Source organism: Hermetia illucens, chromosome 4, assembly GCF_905115235.1.
Source record: "Hermetia illucens chromosome 4, iHerIll2.2.curated.20191125, whole genome shotgun sequence".
NCBI classification, from domain to species: domain Eukaryota; kingdom Metazoa; phylum Arthropoda; class Insecta; order Diptera; family Stratiomyidae; genus Hermetia; species Hermetia illucens.
Window position 1 is genome coordinate 107,077,273 of NC_051852.1, and position 19,743 is coordinate 107,097,015.

At 41.5% G+C, this 19,743-nt stretch overlaps 1 protein-coding gene across 4 annotated transcripts in view; it reads left to right on the top strand.

The window, feature by feature from the left end:
- Positions 1-19,743, top strand: part of LOC119654575 — a 361,980-nt gene that overhangs the window by 312,254 nt on the left and 29,983 nt on the right. For all 4 annotated transcript variants that reach the window (XM_038060030.1, XM_038060031.1, XM_038060033.1 and 1 more), the window contains one exon: positions 13,563-13,680. In XM_038060030.1, the coding sequence (XP_037915958.1) occupies positions 13,563-13,680 (118 nt within the window). The remainder of the gene's footprint in view (positions 1-13,562; positions 13,681-19,743) is intronic.

The following is a 19,743-nucleotide window of genomic DNA, read 5'->3' on the forward strand; positions in this document are numbered from 1 at the left end:
TGCACCGGAAGGCACCACATAAAGGTAAAGCTAAATGAGTCGAATACTAACTTCGCTAAAATTTCACAATCAGGCTTCGTCTCGCTTCTGTTAGCTGACAAAAACCCAACCTGTAGGCCACCTTTTCTTTTCTTGAAATGGATGTTCTTTCGAAACACCGAAGTACTGCGGTCGAGAGATATGGATGGCTGGAAGCTTCCTCGTCCACATTATTGTCTTATTCTGAGTGTCCTCTTTTCTACAGCCGTTGTTATCTACGAGTATGCGTTTTCATCCCTACTACCCTACCGCAGACGTTCAAATGCGTTCATACGTTCATACGTTTCCGTCGAGAACTTCCTTATCTGAACAAAAGGACGGTGCATATTGATAGATCTGCCGACATTGCTCGCCGGTCTATCTGTCTGTCCGTTTGACTACACCTATTTATACGAAATGTTGCAAATGTTAGGACTGTGAAACTCTAAGCATACAATAAATGACATCATTCTCGGTTGATTTTAATGGAGTTCCCTCCATATGCACAACGATAATTTGAATTTTTTCACCAAATGTAGTAATATGCCAAATCACAAGTTTCGAATTGCGCCTTTCAAAGGAGCTTCGAGTTTTGAGATTAGTTGTAAAAGTAGGGCAACGGACGATTGAGAAATGGACACTTACATCACGGACTCATTTCTAAAAACTACTGATCCAAAAACTCTGTTAAAATCAAGATATTGCCCCCATATAGTGTCTAGGCCTCAAATATTTACCGAAATAGTATATTATCATATTTTGTCTCTTTACTGGAAACACTTTTTTGGATGGGATGGTTGAATCCGCTTACGCACTGAATGTTGAATTCCAGGAACGATAAGCCATCGGACTACCAACTAAATATCTTTTGAATCAGCATACAACCGTTCGACACATTACTTATATTTACCCTTCCCCCTTCAAGTCAGTAAATTCCTTTCACCGACAGGGGGAGAGGAAATTTATTAGTTCAAAAAATTTACCTGTCATCTGGTCCCTCTGCTTTGCAAGAAGAAGCACTGCAACATAGCTCCACCCCGCCCAATGTTGTCTGGAAAGGGTACCCTATGTTCGTATAGAGATACGGACGATTCTCATTGTACCTAATACAAGGAAAAAGGTGTAATCGGCGTCGTGCACCACCCAGCGAACGGGCATATAGAGGATTTCGCTTAGCCAATCTTGTATAAGTAAGACCGAAAACCTCCATGCCCGCTTAAAAGCTGGGAAAGGAAATAATTAAGCTCACTATGTTTTTGGTTCAACCACTGACCTAAGTTTCCGGCCACGTCATCTGCCTAGATAGCGTGTATTAACCTTCTTTACGAACAAGCATCTCTCTCGAGTCGTCTCCCTTGCACTTGTAGGTGGTCTTGTAGTCGGAGGTCAATGGTTATTTCTACCGCGGCCAGCACCATATGGACTCTGAAAAAGTACGGTAGGTAGAAATTCGACCCTATATTCAATCCCCGATGTAATTTCCATTCTCTTCTGGAACGCCAGCTTCAAAGTGCACAAATCCAACCCTCAAATAATCTCTTCAATCATTGATAGAAGTAGGTCGGCACATGAAAAGAATTTTTTACTGTGTCTAGGAGACTCAGAGATAAACAAAAACACATATCATTTCTATGGGTCTACTCGGCAAGGTCTTGCAGGCACCTTTCCGACTACATATAGAAAAATGCTCCCTCCATGCAAGCGCTGAATGTGCCAACTAGTAAGTCCAGACAAAACACCATCGGGTCCTGGCCTCTTCTCATTTTTCATTGAACATAATTCTCTGCTGGGATAACTGCGTGATTAGAGCACAAGGCTGTCGTACGGAAGGTCGTAGTTCCAATCTCACTGGTGGCAGTGGGATTTGAATCGTGATTTGACGTCAGATACTAGTCGACTCAGCTGTGAATGAGTACCTAAGTCAAATCAGGGTAATGATCTCGGGCGAACGCAATGCTGACCACATTGTCTTCAAGGCTCTGATCCAATATCGATTGTTGCGTCAACGATTATTATTATTATAATTCGCTGCCAGCTCTTTCATGGTGAAAAGTAGACAATCCTCGGCTATACACGGTGTTAATATCAACTCGAATGGGATGCGCGAGGAATAATGTGAAGTGAACTGGATTTCTCCAGAGCCCCGATTTTTCGGGCGACCATTTTATAACCGAGTTCTCATGGATCTTCATCCACCCCTTGGATTAGCTCCTATCAGCAGCGAGCTTTGCTTTTATTTATCGCGCTGCAAAATCTTCTTTTAACTCATGCCATTCTGGTGCATACTTCTTCCTGATGAATTGAACTCTGTGCCAAACTTCGAGCAATACATATAAAAGTCGCCACGGCCCCGTGCCTTCTGTCTTCCCGAACTCACCACCCCTCCACCGACAACACCAATAATTCCGACGCGAATTTTCCGTCGGAAATGTTTCCTTCGCGGCCTAGGCGCCAGAATGTTGACGTACACCCGGAGTTAAAAAACCGAATGCATTAACACTGCGAACATATAATGCATATGCACTGCGAACATATAATGCATATGCACTGCGAACCATTATAATTGGAACCTTCATGCACCAAAACATTTTCTCACAAGAAATGAACAAATCCTTTCATACCTGAAATGCCGAGCTTCCAATTTCCAAGTAGTTAAGGTTTTGTGTAAACACTTATTAAAATCGGTTTACTGTCTGCCTGTCTGTCCGTCTGTCCGTCTGTCCGTCTGTACGTCTGTCCGTCTGTCCGTCTGTCCGTCTGTCCGTCTGTCCGTCTGTCCGTCTGTCCGTCTGTCCGTCTGTCCGTCTGTCCGTCTGTCCGTCTGTCCGTCTGTCCGTCTGTCCGTCTGTCCGTCTGTCCGTCTGTCCGTCTGTCCGTCTGTCCGTCTGTCCGTCTGTCCGTCTGTCTGTCTGTCTGTCCCTCATACACATTTTTTTCGAAGAGGGTTACAGCGATTGACCCCAAATTTGGTAGAAAGCTGGAAACTGTGAACACTCAGGCATACAGTGAGTTACATCCTTTTACGACGAATTTAATCAAATATAGTCATGTGAGGTATCAAATTAAAGGTCTCGGTTAGTACTTTTCGAAGCCTGTCTTAGTTTTGACATTTGTTGGAAAGGCGAGAAGTGCGAGGGGTTGAAAGTGATCATTCCTTTAAGGGGGCCATTCTCAGAAACTACCAAGCCGAAAAATCTGAAAAAATCAGGACGCTGCCACTATATGGTGCCTGGGCTCCGAAATACCTTCCATACTGATATCTGTACAAATAAAGTCAATAATAGTATGTTACTATAATTTTTAGTAATTGGGTGCAAAACCCCCCTTAAGTTTATACTAGCACCACGAAATTTCGCAACAGTATAGGGTATTATATAGATCTCACCAAGTTTGGTGGAAATTGCACTGTTACTAACAAAGTTATAATACGTCAAAGTTGTCGCTTCTTTGCAAATTCAAGACTATGAATGTCAATATCATCTGAAAGTGGATATTCTCACATAATATATGCAGCACGTACTAAGAAATACACAAAACTTTTCGTACCTAAAGCGTCCAGCTTCCGGTTTCCCGACTTGTTTTTATTTAATGGATTGCAGCTTCCTTGGTTACATCTCGTCAGATTTTCGTTTTCCCTAATGTATTCGTTCTCTGGTATCATCAACTTTATGTATTATAAGTTAAATATAAAACTATAAGGACACGAATTAATATAATTCTCCTCCACACTACAATGCACAGCTTCGTCTAAATATTTTCCTCCCTTGATCAGAAATGCATGACTTTGTCATTGGTGTCGTAGATGCAGCCATCACCGATATATTTACTGTATCTTTTAGAGCTCCTGTCACCTAAATTAATGACAGCTTGTTAGGTACAGTTTTAGACAAGACACTACATGTGAATAAGTGGATAAAGATGCTTGAACCGAAAAAGTCAGAGCGAATAATAGATTCGTCATTAAGCTTGTAGTTTGAAATGGCAGAGGGGCTGCTATGGAGCGGTTCGTAGAAGAGCTTGTTTCTTTCAGCTAGATTCAGGAAAAAGGTTTTAGGGAACCAGAAAATTTTCCCCTGGGAAGTCACTCATGACCAGCGTTATAACGTGCTGAAATCTAATACGACTTAAATTATATTTAAGTGCTCCAATCTTCTGCTCCAGTGATTAACTCAAAATAATCTCTTTAATGACTGACTGGCGTCCATTTTTTATTGCTGAATATTCATAAAGATCAGAAACACTAATTCAATCACCTTCAAGGTGTTCTCTCAATTTTCTTCTAACTCAACTTGTTATTATTTTGTTTATCTCCAACTCGTGGGGGCAGTTAATTCCAATTTATGGAACGACTACCCGTAAAACATCCAACGAAACACGTTGAATCTAATTGATCGCAGATTCTATAATCACCAGCCGTAACCAAAAATAGGCTATCAAGTCAAACACGTTACACTTATCCTCGGGTTAGACAGACATAAGCCGGAGTTAGACATGCCACTTCGTCGTTTCCAGGAGGATCAACGCACTATATGAGCTGTTGAGGTGGGTGGCGGACACTAAGAAAGTCGAAACATGTCTAGCGCAAATCATTCCGAATTGGCTTGTTAAGTGACTAGAAATAATGGCAATACATAGTCAGGCGTTATTTTCTGTAAATCCCCTAATGATTTGTTTACACTATTCGAGGTAATTATCCGGTCATTCACAGTGCGAATCCATAAATATGTACATTAGATATTTCATGGACTGCGGTTAGAGGTTGCAACAATGTCTCATTTGTATGTTAATTAGAGAGTGCTCATGAAGGATGATTTCAAATCTATTTATGTACCAAATAACGGTACCGTGTATTTAGAGAAAAAATTAAGATATAAATATCTATTCTTTCAAGATATAAATATCTGTTATCTCTTACTTGCGCTTCCTCCTTCCATTTTTAGTTGTTTCCTTCAAGAACGGGCTTGATTAGTAGCCCAATTGGAGTTTTTTCCAACCATGGTTTTGAACGATGGTTTCCGTGCCATCCAGACGCTGGGATAAAGGAATGTCTATTTATCGTAAATTTCAAGTGATTATTTAGAATATGATTGATGGATGGAAGTGATATTTCTAAGTATACTCAAGTCGGGCCGTTACTCTGAAATGAATTCAAATGTTTTTTGGATTGTTTCAATCATAATTTCAACCCATAGCCAGTCCCGAGGCACACACCAGATCCATCATTACTTCTTTGACGTTCCCGCTTCTATCTTTTCGTGACTAACATTTATAGATACGAAAGAATCTAAAGAACATATCATTTCTGCAGTAAGTATTCTTTTAAATTACAGTTCGTGAGCAATTGAGTTAAGTTAAATTATGGAAGCATTACGAGAGCTTTTACATTACCGTTGATGACCCTTCCATTCCCTCCCAAGTACCACGGAAAATTCAATTTGCCCAGCACACCAAAGAATCCGAAAAATAATTTTATTGATTCGTGACAACCAGAGGGAATTTCAATTGGCTTTATGGCGTGATTTAATTGCAGCACATTGTTTTCCCCGGGTCGTTTATGAGCAATTGTTTGGGAATAGGCGTCTTTATTGCGCTCCTATGCACTCTGCAGGTAGCCATAATGAAAGTCATAAACTCTTGGGTATGTTGATTTAGAGCTGAACGTGGGTATGCCGTCTACGAACAATTGATTTGCTACAGAGTAATTTGTAAATTTAGCATTATTCACACGATTATTTCATAGGAGGGCCTCGGCGGAGTATTGTAAGCAGTTCTCAGAAAGAGACTTGTTTAGAATACAATGCAAAAAGTCTTTTACAACATTCATTGTGATGAAGCCAACATTGCAACTAGTGATGAATGTTACTTTGTAATAGTTGCCATTCATTGAAGTGTCCATTCATTACTATCGAGACCTATTAGACACGGGCTCCTCAATGTACATAAGGCCAGCTTAGGTCGGATAGAATGTTTAGCAAATCGCTGTGGACATAGTCAACCAAAAGTTCATCAACTCCAATGCGATATCTTTCAACTCCTGTACCCATCCTATAAGGGCTGCAATCGCAGGTTTAGTGCTCTACATATTTTGCTTCCTCTTCTATGATCCGCCCAGTGCTTGACATTCTGGCCAGTAAAACGCGACATTCTTGACCGTTTTGAAAATAAGATGGCATGAATTGATACAAGCATTTCCTGCCTTAAGTTGACTATGTGTTTTACTACCCCAGAGACTTCGTCACGTCCTTTCACCAAAGCAGTCGGCGGTCACTCCCCGCTTCTGAAGAAATCCTTCGTTTCCTTTTGTTTCTTAGTGACTCGGTTTATCTTAAAGTCCATGCGCACTATCGGTCTCTTGAAGTTGAATTCCGAGTTGATCTCTCTGCGTCGCAAGGTGACCAAATTCAATTTCTATGCTGTGGATTTCATAGCTTGAATACTTTTCTTTCTGCAATCGAAGTAGGTTGGAAAATTTATCATACAACCAGGCAGGCTTCGCCTTTGATCATTAACTGAAAGGCTTCTTCCTTGCTTCATTCCTTCCTCGAGTTCCTCTGGATAAAAATAATTTATTTGGTTGCGGTTGTCATTCCGCCGTTCAGATAGTGCGAAGGTCGGGACTTTTTAAATTTAAGGTCGCCCAATTTAGGCTTAACAATACACTCAATGTCTTGTCTGGTTGTGGGCCACTAAAAGGGATAGACATTTGTGGGCTACTAATCTGCAAATTTTCAAACTTTATTGCTACCGGAACAACGCCTCGGATAGAAATTAACCTCACCCCGACGACTTTGGGCTATCTAAAACGATTTATGGTCGGTCTCTGGAATGTGTGCACGCTCCTCGACAACGGTCCTCAGAATGCTCGCCTCCTCCAACTCGAACGACCTGCATATTCTGGATATAAGCAAAATAAGATGACGGGACTCTGAAGAGTACTCCTTTGCCTCTTATAACATTTATGGTAATGTGCTTTTGTACTCTGGAAAGCCAAGTGGTACCAGACGCGAATCCAGTTTTGGATTGTTTCTGAGGGCTGCCGTTAGGCGTGCTCTGTCTTAGTAACTGAATTCTAACGGTCTTCTAACTGCAAGATTCCGGTCCGGGTTAAGGACCATCACAATTCTCCAATTCTATGCACCAACGCAGACTTTCGATATAGTGGATAAGGATGCTTCCTACCTGAAATTACACGCAGTTCAGGGGAGGTTTCCTGAAGGTGACATTGTAATCGTGATCCAAGATGCAATCTCACAACATATTGCTGGGACAGGGGGAACACAGGCTTGGCGACTGTAACGATAATAATGCAAGCCTGTTATAAGGTCACGGAGGTTTCAACTCACCGACGCCGTCCGAACAATCAGATCAACCACTTCGCGATCAGCAATATAGGAGTTGGTAGTTGAAAGAGCTATATTGCTGCTCAGGCGGCATTTTTATTGAGTAACCCGCCTGAGAATATCGATCAGTATTGGGCTGCCATCAAAAATGCTCTTTGCTCGTATGCTGCACAAGTCGTCGGAGACATCCCGTATGGGCGTCATGAGATCTGGCTGACTGCGAAATCATGGAAGCAGATCGACGAACGGAAGGGGTTGAATGCTTCGTTGTCTTCATCGATTTCGAGAAAACTTGCGTGAACCGGGACTGTACTTGGAGTGCTCTACACTGGAGGGCATTCCGGAGAAACTAATATGATAGTGCAAAATGTATGTTGCTGCACCGAGGTAAAATCACGTATGACTTTGAGGCCAAAAGCAGAGTCCGTCAGGGTTGCATCTTGTCACCGACAGTATTTCTTCTTGTTATCGGTGACATTATTCTTTCTGCCTTGCCCGTCAAGGAGTTCGCACTATACCACATCTAGGAGTAAATCGCAACCCTGTGTATGCTAACTTTTTCACAAAATCTCGAAAGCATTTGATTTCATTAACCATTCTATACTTCTTAATAAACTCCGATCGTAAGCCTTTCCGTCAATTTTTCTCTCCTGGTTGCGACCGTACCTAAGTCTAGACTTCTTTCCTTCCTTTTTTCGGGTTCTCCCAAGACTCCATTCTTGGCCTGTGCCTATTTTCTGTCAACCTTTAACAGCAATTGTGTCTCACAAAGATCTTAGGGTGGCGTTTGATAGCAAGCTTCGTTTCAACCTTCATTATGTTGACATCCTTAGTCGAGCTTCCAGAATGTCCGGCTTTGTCCTTCGTTCTTCCCACCAGTTTATTGAAATCCATTCCTTCGTCATCCGTGTTAATTCTTTTGTCCACAATATTCTTGAGTATGATTCCGTGATATGATCTCCCTACCACAATTATGACTGCCATACAGTAGATTCCATCTAAGAGAAGTTGACTCATTCTCTCTTCTTCTAAAAGAAGTTTCCCTGCTCAACTTATCCTACTCGCTTAGTTTTCCTTAATATGGCATCTCTACAAAACCGAAGAACATTGTTAGATGCTTTGTAATGGCTTGATGAAAATTGGATTGGAGATCCACCGTTTATTGTACTATTTGTTTAAATTATAATAAAATGAAATAAAAAGTCACGGAGCGCGTCTCAAAACTGAATTTTTTAGTATCATCATTGTAAAGTTCGAATTTTCAAAACAACCTCCAGATACAGGAGGGTGGGGAGAATATGTAGGTGGGGATGGGAGGGTACCTACAAGGGGACGGAGATTATGCGTAGTAAGAGACGCAGAGGAAAAGAGCGGTCCGCTCTCCAACCCTCCACGCAAAACACGGCGACCATTACCTTACTCATAAACGCCCTTTTTGGTGTGCCGTAACTCCACGGGTTTTCGATTTACACGAAGCGGCTAGACCTTGCTCTTCCCAGCAGATAGTCCCTTTGTAATAATAACATCAAAACATCGTGTAAAACAAAACCTAATTAAAATCGGTTTACTATCTGTCTGTCCACCACTCTTTTTCTCAGACAGGTTTACTACTAGTGATACGAAATTTAGTGGAAAGGTGGGAACTCTCAACCCTCTCTTTTGTAGTACACGGTCCCGAAACCGTCAGTCAACTTTTTCTTTTTTTTTTTGAAAACTTGAGTGTTTAACCCAAAAAAGAGGAGTCCGTGGACTACAAAAGAGGAAATAAGTTGCTTCCCAAGTGGGTGCGGACTCAGGGCTCCCAGCATTCTGGCGCAATAAGTTTCTTAATCTTAAACAAATCTTTTTGGGCAGAGATCACTGCATAATTGATTACCTTTTATATTTCTTTAAGGAGGCTAGAGTCAGACTATAACATATATGAGGTCTTTTCACTGTTTTGCGGCACAGCATTTCCTATCTTGACCTCTTTTCCTTTCTCTGCATCGACCTATGCTTACTCCTCCAACAGTTAGCTGTGTTTAGTGGAGTCGCGAAGAATTACCAGTTCCACACCATGCCAACTATTTATGGACCACCAAGCGACCTCTACTTCCGGGTGTTCCAGATCTCGACACCCGTATACTCTGAAATCTACAAAGGATCCGATTTTTTCATGTTACATTTTAATTAATTATTACTAAATCAAATAATGACTAAACATTTAAAACCCTAACATTAATGACTAACACTTGTAAAGATTGCAACACGTATCCAACCTGTTCGGCTAGGCTCCGACACTAAAGTGTTTCGGCTTTCATAATGAAGAATCGAACTTAAATAAATATGTGTTTGGCCTTTTTTGTTGGCCAAGAACGGTAGTTGTTCTGGCAGCATAGGCTAAGTGCTTGCCATTGGCCCTGTTGGTGCACTTCGCAAGTGGTACCATGTTCCCCTTTTGGACGTGTTCGCCTGCCTGGTCCCTGGGAACAAACAAAAATCAACAACTACAACACAACAGATCTTCATTCCAGCATGGTTTACAGTGTTTCACTGGACATGAGAATTAAAAACCGACTTCCTTCACCTTTTTGAAGTATTAACCTTTGACTACAGTTCGTATATGGGATTAATGCTACCAGCAGAAGCACTAGAATGGTTTAAGAATATCGACCACAAACCACAAACTCCTGATATGAAGCCAGCCAGCCTTCACAAATCCTTGGAAAACAAATATTTAGCGTAGTAACCCTGTTACATTCCGGTATATACTATACCAAAATCAAAATAGACTCACCTTCTTTTGTTTATTCCCAAGCTGCACCATAGTGTGCGCCTTGCTTTGGCTTTCCAGCGTATCAACCAGCTCCTTCGACGGTCTCGATCGATTGTGAGCCATGCATGCTGAAGAAACATATAAGCTCTCTACTTTCACCGATTCCAGTTTGAACCATAGTCAAATCGATGGCACCTGGGTCAGTATACAGTTTGTGGACAGATCAACATATTTTCGGCTGTAAAATATTGTTTGTTCTGTAGTCCTTTAATTGTAATACCTAATAAAATCCATGGCTCCGGTATTAAGGCATTGTTAACGTCTTCCTCCTTGAGGAAAATCAGTAGGGTAGCCAAGACACACCTCGAGCGCTCTTCTTTACTTAAGAGTTTGGAGATACAAACATTAGACGAGCTTGTCCGTATCAATGTATCCGATGACCATCTCTGACAGTTTGACATCCATACTGCTTCACACTTCCGACAACAATTTGCCACTACTGGAATTATCACTCTCCTGCGCTACCTGTAACCATTGCCTGGTCATCTCGCTCAAGGGCTTCGACGAGCATACGTTGTTGAGTAGCTGCTGATTCCTAGTTTTTATCAAGGTTTTCTCCTTAGATTTGTTAAGCTGTGCCTTCTGTCAGCTTTTGAGGTAAACGTTGTTGTATTTACTATCAACCGCCTGGTATTTGATTTCATCCGTTTGGACCCGTTTATCGGCCGCACCGACCTCTATCGAATATGGATAGTTCGTTAGTACGTACGCATGAGAAGGACTCCAGTGGGTTGGTTTTTTTTCGGTTTCTGGACGCCATGTTAATTTCAGTGCGAGCCCCCGACGTCAACCGTCTTAACTTAGGTATTTTATAGACAGTACTTTCTACACCCAAATTTGGCGATAGTGGTTTCTGAGCCGGAGACTACTAATCCGCCAGGTCCTCGAAGCCGCTATAAAAATTCCGAGGAAAAAGTCTACGCTGGTTTTCCCAGCCACAATGGTAAAGTCTTATTTGAAATTGAAGATGACCAGCACGAAGGCTATTCAAGAAGTGATGATGGTAGAAGGGGGGGAAATTTGTTTGGGTAAGGTGCAATCTACATACCATCGTGTTCAGTCGAAGTACGAAGGCTCTTCAAAAAGTGATGAAGGGAGGAAAATTAGGTTGAGTAAGGTGTACCTACACACCATCATGTTGAGTCGAGGAGTCAAAGTGGATGATGACTTATGCAGACCTCTACATCTCTCTTACTGTAGTCGAGTCTTTGGATAGACATGGCATCAAAACCGTACCCCACTCTCTCTCTTAAAGGGCAAAAATTCAACACAAATAAGGCGGTGGGAAAAGTACTGGAGGCGCAATATACGGAGCTTATTTCAATGGTGACAGAAGCGATAGCCAAAGTCTATAGCAGCTGAGAAGGGTTGCTTTGAAAAAGAGCATGTTGATTTAGAAAATTAAATACTTTCTTTTGTACGGCTTTTTTACCATCTCTTTTTGAACAGCCCTTGCATATTCGGATTCGGCATATTTAAAATCAAGCTCGCCCTTGACTACATAGCACTCAGCATATGCCACTCCAACTGGTACTAGAACCTTTCCACGAAGCCAACTCAATATTGCCCCTAAAAATCTCATCAGCTATATAAGTCTACTCCCCGCACAAGCCAACGGCCAACACGCACAGCCGACTGAACCCAATTCTTCTGAGAGTTACTTAACACGACTGTACAAACCAGTCACTTCAAAGTAGCAGAAACCAAGGAAGCCGTAAAAGTAATCCGAAACAACAAAGCCATAAACTCTATTGTGAAAATTATGAGAGGACAAATACCAGAGAGGAATTCAACGGGGAAAATCAAAGTTGATGAATATCAAATACTCGTAGACTTTATATAGGCGTATCGCCCTATACGGCGTTCGAGGGGGGAAACCTAACACAAATTTTAGGCCCAGTTGGGGAGAATGGCCGATGCCCAACCAATCTTCCCTTTTACTTGACGACACGCCTGCCAAAACCTACACCAAAATTCGGAAGCTCAATTGAACAGGGCATGCTAACAACAGAAGAATTCTAAAAGACGAAACAAAGACTAGCCGATGACTTGAAAGGCCTGAATCAAATAAGAGGACTCAATTATCAAAGTAACTTATACGTTGCTCGGGTTTCGTAAAAGTTTTCCGGCACTGCTCAAGCAAGTAGAAAAATGCAGGCGAAGCCTTGGAGAGATGGTTAGTTGCCCTTGAAAAACCTCAAACGGAGGTCACTACCTCAACAGACTATTTTCTGCCTGGAATGATAGTGGCTACTACTGGCAGAGAGTGATATATACCCTGCTTAGTCTACGAGTCAATATTACCCTACCTAATTTTTCAAATAGCCTTGAGACCATTTTTGGTGATTCGACAAGAATAGCAGGAGATAATAAATTTTCCAGCACAAAGGTTGAGTGTCTCTAAAATACGTATGGAGTAGCAAATGATACTCCTAATAAAAAGTGCAAGATTGTGCTATTTCTCGCTTCAAACTTGTTTACCAAAAATGAGCTGGAGAGAATAAGTAGCAAAGTGGTTAGTCTCTTTAACCAAGTAGCGCCCAATGTGAGACTTTTTCTGACATGAAGAAATGACAATTCTGAAGGCATTGACTGATAAATATTCCTAACCCTGCTAGAATTGTACTTCATACGAGAATTAATATTACATCAATCATCCACTTATCATTCCATGAAAGAAAGTCTGTCCAATAGCACTTGCTACGCCATAATCTTGGAATTACAGACCCTTAATTCTTCCAAATTAGTAGCTCCATCAGACCCTACTAATTAGAAATGAAAGTGATTCCTAGCGGTACTAGTTGGGGCCCCAGCTTCCCAATTAATCTGCATATCTTTCCAATTTCCATGTTGTTATTAGAAACAAAATAGGCAACGAATAGACGCCGGGGTCAGATATGAAAAATTAGTTTTTGATATTCCTCAGTTTCATCGCGTCTCTTACACCATTATTGCGTTTTTCCTCGTTGCTTGTTTACAATGAAAAACATTTTCTCGCTTTCATTGCGAACATCTCGAACAAGACTTATTTCGCTGAAATTGATTTCCACTCGATGATAATCAGCGGCCACCGCCAGAAATGGTCACGGTCCAAATCGAATTAAGAGAAAGTTTCGCGCGTTAGCACGGCGACGACAGCCTCGCAATAATTAATATAATAATCTATCCATCTGTCTATCTTGTTTCTAATGAATACAAGAAGTCGATAAAAAATAATGGCATACTCAGGCGAATTGCGTATATGGAGTTTCCTAAGCTAACGAGAGAGTTTGGCGGAGCAGATGAAAAGGTTAAAAGCTTTCAGTTTCATTTTGGCGTGATTCGATGATTTTCCTCAAGATACGGCCTGGGGTAAATGTTTAATTTGTTTTCTCTTTTATTTATTCCAGTGAACTGTCGTCTTACTGCATTGGTTATCAAATGGCACCAAGTGCGTGTCATACACCGCCCGGCTCCAAAATGACCACCGACATTTCAATGTCATGGCCACCGAACTTCACAGCAAAGGTAAGTGCTTATGCGTGGGCTATTTGCTTTTATGTTTTGCGATTTTAAAATTTGTCTCGAGTGTTTGTGTATGAAAGAAAAAGTGGTAAATGTTTTTATGATTTTTTTATAGCACTTCGATGAGGAGAAATGTTTACTCTCTACATTATGAAGTCGTTCCCCAATCAAGCTTTTCTTACAGGAAGGCTTCTGGGGCTTATTTCACAAAAGAGTTTCGGGGTCTCGAATCCAACTATTTCCTAACTCTGAAGAAATACGAACATAGATAGAAACCATGTATTATAATTCAGTTCAGTCAGTGTCTTTCAAAGACCATCCCCGTGAGATCGCGGCATTCAATCAGATAGCCAGGATCAGAGAAAAAAATCGGCTTCAGTTCTAGTTAGGGTAGCGGGAAGTCTTTCAATGGAAATACAACATATTTTTAAAGAACATTTTCTAGTAATAAATATGGACATCACAATTTAAAAGGTACTTAACCTAACAATAGCCTTAGCCGCTACCTTAATATAAGGTTAAAACTAAGGAACTTAACAACATTCCATTGATGCTGATTGTTAATAAAGAAACCTAGAGGAAGGTTAACAAAACCCTCCAATCGCTATTGTCTATATATTCTCAAATAGGGTTGAGTAGAGAGGAGAGGATAAGGATGATTTTTGAAAGGGGTTTGGAAAGGAGGCGAGCTATAAATGTCGTGAGCCGCTTTGTTTGGATGGAGAAACGTATTGGGCATGGGAGAGGCGAAAAGAGGGTATCACTCTCTTAGATTTCTATTGGCTCGACTAGAGAAGATTTTCCTCGTTGATTTCGGACACTTTCCACCTAAAGGATTAGGGTTTAGCAAATATCTTTCCAGGAGTTGCAGCGCCTATAGCACCTGAACGACATCTACGCGTGGTGTCTTGGAGCTACCGTAGATGCTCTTCGAAAGCTGCAAAGCGGCTATATATTATTCGTTCTATCATCGTCGTTTTTAAATATGCCGGCACTATATAGAAGGATTTGTCTTCCTATAAGGCGCAATCTCTATATTTGATAAGAAGAGGTGTCAGTTCAGAAGGTGAAACAAAGGTGATTTGAGGTCGGATCAACTGTTTAGAACAGATTTGGCTTTTAATGGAATAGGAGGATTTAAGTCTAGTGTGGGGTGCAATGACTTTTCGGAAGCCCCCAGTCACATCCACCATCAAAGCAATGTTGACAAGCAGAAGCCGCGTATAGCCGAATGGAGTCTACCACCCTTGAGATAAGCAGCTGGTGACTAGATTTTGACCCTCCATATTTTCGTCCGCCAAATTCAGTATAACCATTTGTAACCATCCATTGATGGCACGAATGGTTTCACTTCCATACAGTTCCACGTCCCTGCAGTACTTCGCAACTACCATCACCGCTAGCTCGTCTGCAAACCAATTAACATTGCTTCCTTTGGCACGCGGAGGCCAAGCACTCCGTCATATATTATGTGCTACAACAGGGACCCCAATACGGAGCCTTAGGAGACTACTCCTATTATAACATATTCTTTCCGCCAGTCATCCATCTCGTACCAAAAAAATCTTTCTAAGAGGCAGCTTTCAGTTATCTGAGCTAAGAAACCAGAAACACCCAATTTAGCCAACGTTCCCTTAATCCAGCCGAGTCAAAGGCATTCCTGACAAGTCAAAGGTATTCCTAACATCTTAAAGCACTTATCAACAGCAGACACCTTCTCAGTCGGATTCACGACTGTTGCTATTTCATCTACCGTAAAAAGGGCTCCCCGGACCCATACTGTCACCCCTATAGATCACACTAGCTCGGCGAACGGAAGCAATCTGTTACATAGCACGCTCCCCAACTTTTTCATTTCCATAGTGTCTAAGAGGCAGATAGGGCAATATGAAAATTATGTACCATGTGATTTTTGGGGCTACGGAGCAGAAGCGACCTCTGCCTCTTCCATTGCACGGGATATGCTCCTTCCACCATGTACGATTCATATGTGCTTATGAACCTGATTAGCAACCAATTTCAGGATTCTCTTCGGAATCTTGCCTAACCCCGGAAGGTGGGCACGCTTCCAACATTGGCTAGTAAGTCCAGATCCGCGAAGGTTTCAAACAGAATTTGAATAGCTGACATTCATCACTGAGCTACCCTAGTTCCCAGTCCAGCCAGACCATGGCCACGGTAATCAGTTTAACCGCTGATGCCACTGGCACGCTAATAATAGCAACCTCTTCTATTCTGCTAAGATTAAATTGTTTGTAAAATTGATGTAACCTCGTCTAGGTCCTTGCACTCGATTACTACCCCTTGCTCTTGCTAACTCACCTAGCACATTTTCCACCTGGCCGCGAAAATAATCCGCTGACTTCTCGCTGAATTTATTTAGCTCCAACATCAGATCCCCTTTCTACGTATGCCTGATACGACTCACACTACCGTCCAAATCTGCCAATTCCGGATCCGATTTCACTTTCCGAGGGATATTAGCGTAAAACATATCTCCTTTTTTAGAAATGATAATTATTTCCAGACGAATCTTCTTTTTCCCCATTAGCCGCTTCTTGTCGCTCACCTTTCCTTTATCCATTGCTCGGATTTACGAACTCCCCCTTTGTGAATGCTGAGGCCCCAATCGAAAAACTAGCAACTTTCCGCGGCACTCTTCTTCGGCGTTCTTTGGGTTCTATTTTTCGTCAACAACCTTCCCTCTCTCTTCACGGCCCCTTGCTTCTTATATGCCGCTGTCCTTAAGATTTTTTCATCTGTAACTCCTCCTATAGACTGCGGGTCCCTTCAGACGAAGTAACACGCTGTTCGCTGGTGTTTCCAAGTGATCGATATGCTACTCTTTTAAATCCTACTCTCTTGGCAGCTGCCCTTTATCATTTTGGAACTTCATGCTAGATCTTGGCGTAACTTTCGACGGTAAACTCCCAGCTTCGAAAGCCACTGCGTCGATGTCAGCAATCGCGCTTCCGACGTGTATCGCTTCATATTGAATACCTTCTCTAATTTTGACTCGGTCTCACACTTTTCAACTCTATCGTACGTTACTTTATTGAGTATTGTTCCATCAATTGTGATTCCTTTGCATTGAAAAAGTCCAACGCAATTTTCACCCGATCCCTTTCCACGTGTGGACTATCCTACCCGAAATCACTCTCTTACTTTCCTTTACTTAAATCTACCCAGAACCATCCTCGATATGTGTTTGCTCTTTAGACTTTCTACTGGCCTAATGGACTACTCTATCTCTACTAGAATCTCAGATTTCGCATAGCATACTCAAGGCCGGAACTTTTGAAGTGCCCTTTCCGGAGCTTTATTTCCATTCCCTGATTTCGAGGCTGTGTCGCTCCTATAACACATTACAGGTTAGGCTAGAATCTTGTACTTTCTCTAGTTTGAAGCATAGGTTAAGCTTTCTTTTTCCTCCTCCTTCTGGGGCCAATATATAATTGGAATATCAGTCTTTATTAGTCTTAAATAAATAATTAATTAATTTGTTCTTAAGGAGGGAGCGTGGCTTTTTTCTACTGGATATTCTGTGGTGTACCATTACGTCTTGAATGAAGTGCTCTAGCACACTTCAAGGCCCTGATCCAATATGGATTGTTGCGCCAACGATTATTATTATTATGTCCTGTAGGGTACTATCCCGAAGAAGGATAGCGTCACGAAAGTTGAGGGCGCGTGTTGGCACAAGTTTGTCAAATGCCTCCTGAATTGCTTCAGACCAACCGTACGATCAATTGCTCCTTTTTTGGTTCTGTGGAAGCTAAAACTGGCCTAGCCTAGCTTTAAGAAGTTGGTTTACGAGCCCCAGCTGGCGATCTTAAAATTTATGGATATTAGAGACGGCTGACGAATAACTCCATTGGACAATTTGGATATCAAGAACCATGGCACTGATGCCGGGAACGGTTTCAAGAAATGGGACAGTGTTTGTATGCGGACTTACGTTGATGTTGCCGATTATCAGGGAATGGTCGCCATGCGAATAGCTATTCCAAATATTGTGGGTATGGAATTCCGAACTAAAATAAAAAATATTACATACAGCCAAGTCAACCAGCGGTGCAATTTGCGACCGCAATTATTGATGCAGGTGTAGACCTAGGAAATGTGTCTAGCATTCAAATTGTCTCCTGAAGTTCATAGAGCAAGATTTGCCATTTGGTGGCGACTGGTCTGCGGAGGGATATTTTAATGACTTGACCTATATAAGTAACTTAATGTTGAACAGGTACAGGGAAAATCACAATAATTTTCCTTTACCTCAATGAAATGTTACATGTAACAAAATCATTTCAAGTCAACTGTTTGATTCTCTCTATCATGGAGACAAAGTTAGATATTAGTCCGGATTAATAGTCCCCATGTTTGAACTATGTTACTATGGACACATCTTTCCATATCGGAAAGATATGATCAGCGTCCACTATCACTAGCGTATGAATATCCGCCACAGATTCATACAGCATAGCTCCATCTAAATTTAAGCAATGTCCAATTTATGGCTTATACCTTCGACTTAAAAAGAACCCGCAACAAAAGACTTCAAACAACAAGATCTTGGTGGTCAATTCACTTCAACTCTTCGAAAGAGACCTTAAACTCAAGTCTGCAAAATGTATATCGTTACACCCGGTTTGTGACACTTAATGCTATCCTGCTGAAACCATATAACATACACGCGAATATCGTTCAATTTAGCCAAAAACAAGTGATTGTCATCTATCTATAGGCCTCGTCGTTAACGGTGATGGACTCATCAAGGGCATTTTCGAAGCGGTACGTACTAATGGGACCTCTATCCCAGAGATCCGCACCAAATAATAAACGTTTGGATGGCACTTCTACTGTTTTAAACAATTTCAGCGTGTTCAGATCACACGTTTGTCCCTTTTTTCGAGCTCAATTTAATTTCGCAATTTTTATTGGGTTTGTCAAACACCAATTTGTCTCCAATCGCAAGATTATGGGACCCCACGTTCGTATTGTAGACACGGCTCAGTCTCCTTCTTTCCTCTTAATATTAATCTACTCCGGATACTTAAGTGTATCAGGGCATTTATGATAGTCGAGAGACTCGTCCAATCGATAGCAATGCTAATAATTTCCATAACCACTTTATCCCGCAGAGAACTGAATCAGGCGGCAATTTAATTTGCTATGTCAATAAAATCCAACAATCCCGTTGCTGCCACTTCCTGTAACATTGCTTCCTAGTTGCTTTTCAGAAATCAGCAGTCCCTTTGGTCTGATTCGCGTACCTTCTGAAGTAGAAATAGTGCACCTGGTCATTAGAAGATTTATAGAGGTCATTTCTATAGAAATCATTAAAGCGATAACATACCTTCCTTCACCCAATGCTGTCCTAAATACATTGCTCTATCTCAGCACAATATTTCAAAATCACTCTCCTCCGGTCCCCAGCATTATCCACTGATCCCGCGCAGACGAGAATCACATATAGCAGACTGAATTTCATCACCTATGCTGACTATTCTTTATACTGGGTGCGGCAGCATAACTTCCTTTTTTCAAAACTCAATAAAAACTATTGTATGCATCGGAAAATATTTATTTATTTTTTATAATGTAGGTACATGTCCGAAGTTTTTATTTACATTGTTTTGAAGATCAAATCTGTTAGGTGACGTCTCCCATTCTCCATACATTGCGTAAACCAATTTCTGGCGTTTGTCATGACTCTTGGTAGCATAGCAGGTGTTATGTTGGCAATTTCTTCTTGGATGTTGGTCTTCAAATCTTTTAGGCTTCTTGGACGGTTGAAATAAACACGGGATTTCAAAAAACCCCATGGAAACAAATCACAAGGGGACAGATCGGGAGAGCGTGCCGGCCATTCCAAATCGCCTCTAATTGAGATAAGGCGCTCTGGAAAGTGTTCCCTCAAAACAGCCATCGATGCTCTTGAAGTGTGTGCTGTTGCACCGTCTTGTTGGAACCAAGTGTCCCCCAAATCCAAATTTTCTAGCCGTGGGAAAAAAAAATCTGTAGCATGTTTACATACCGGTCCGAATTCACTGTCACCGTAACCTC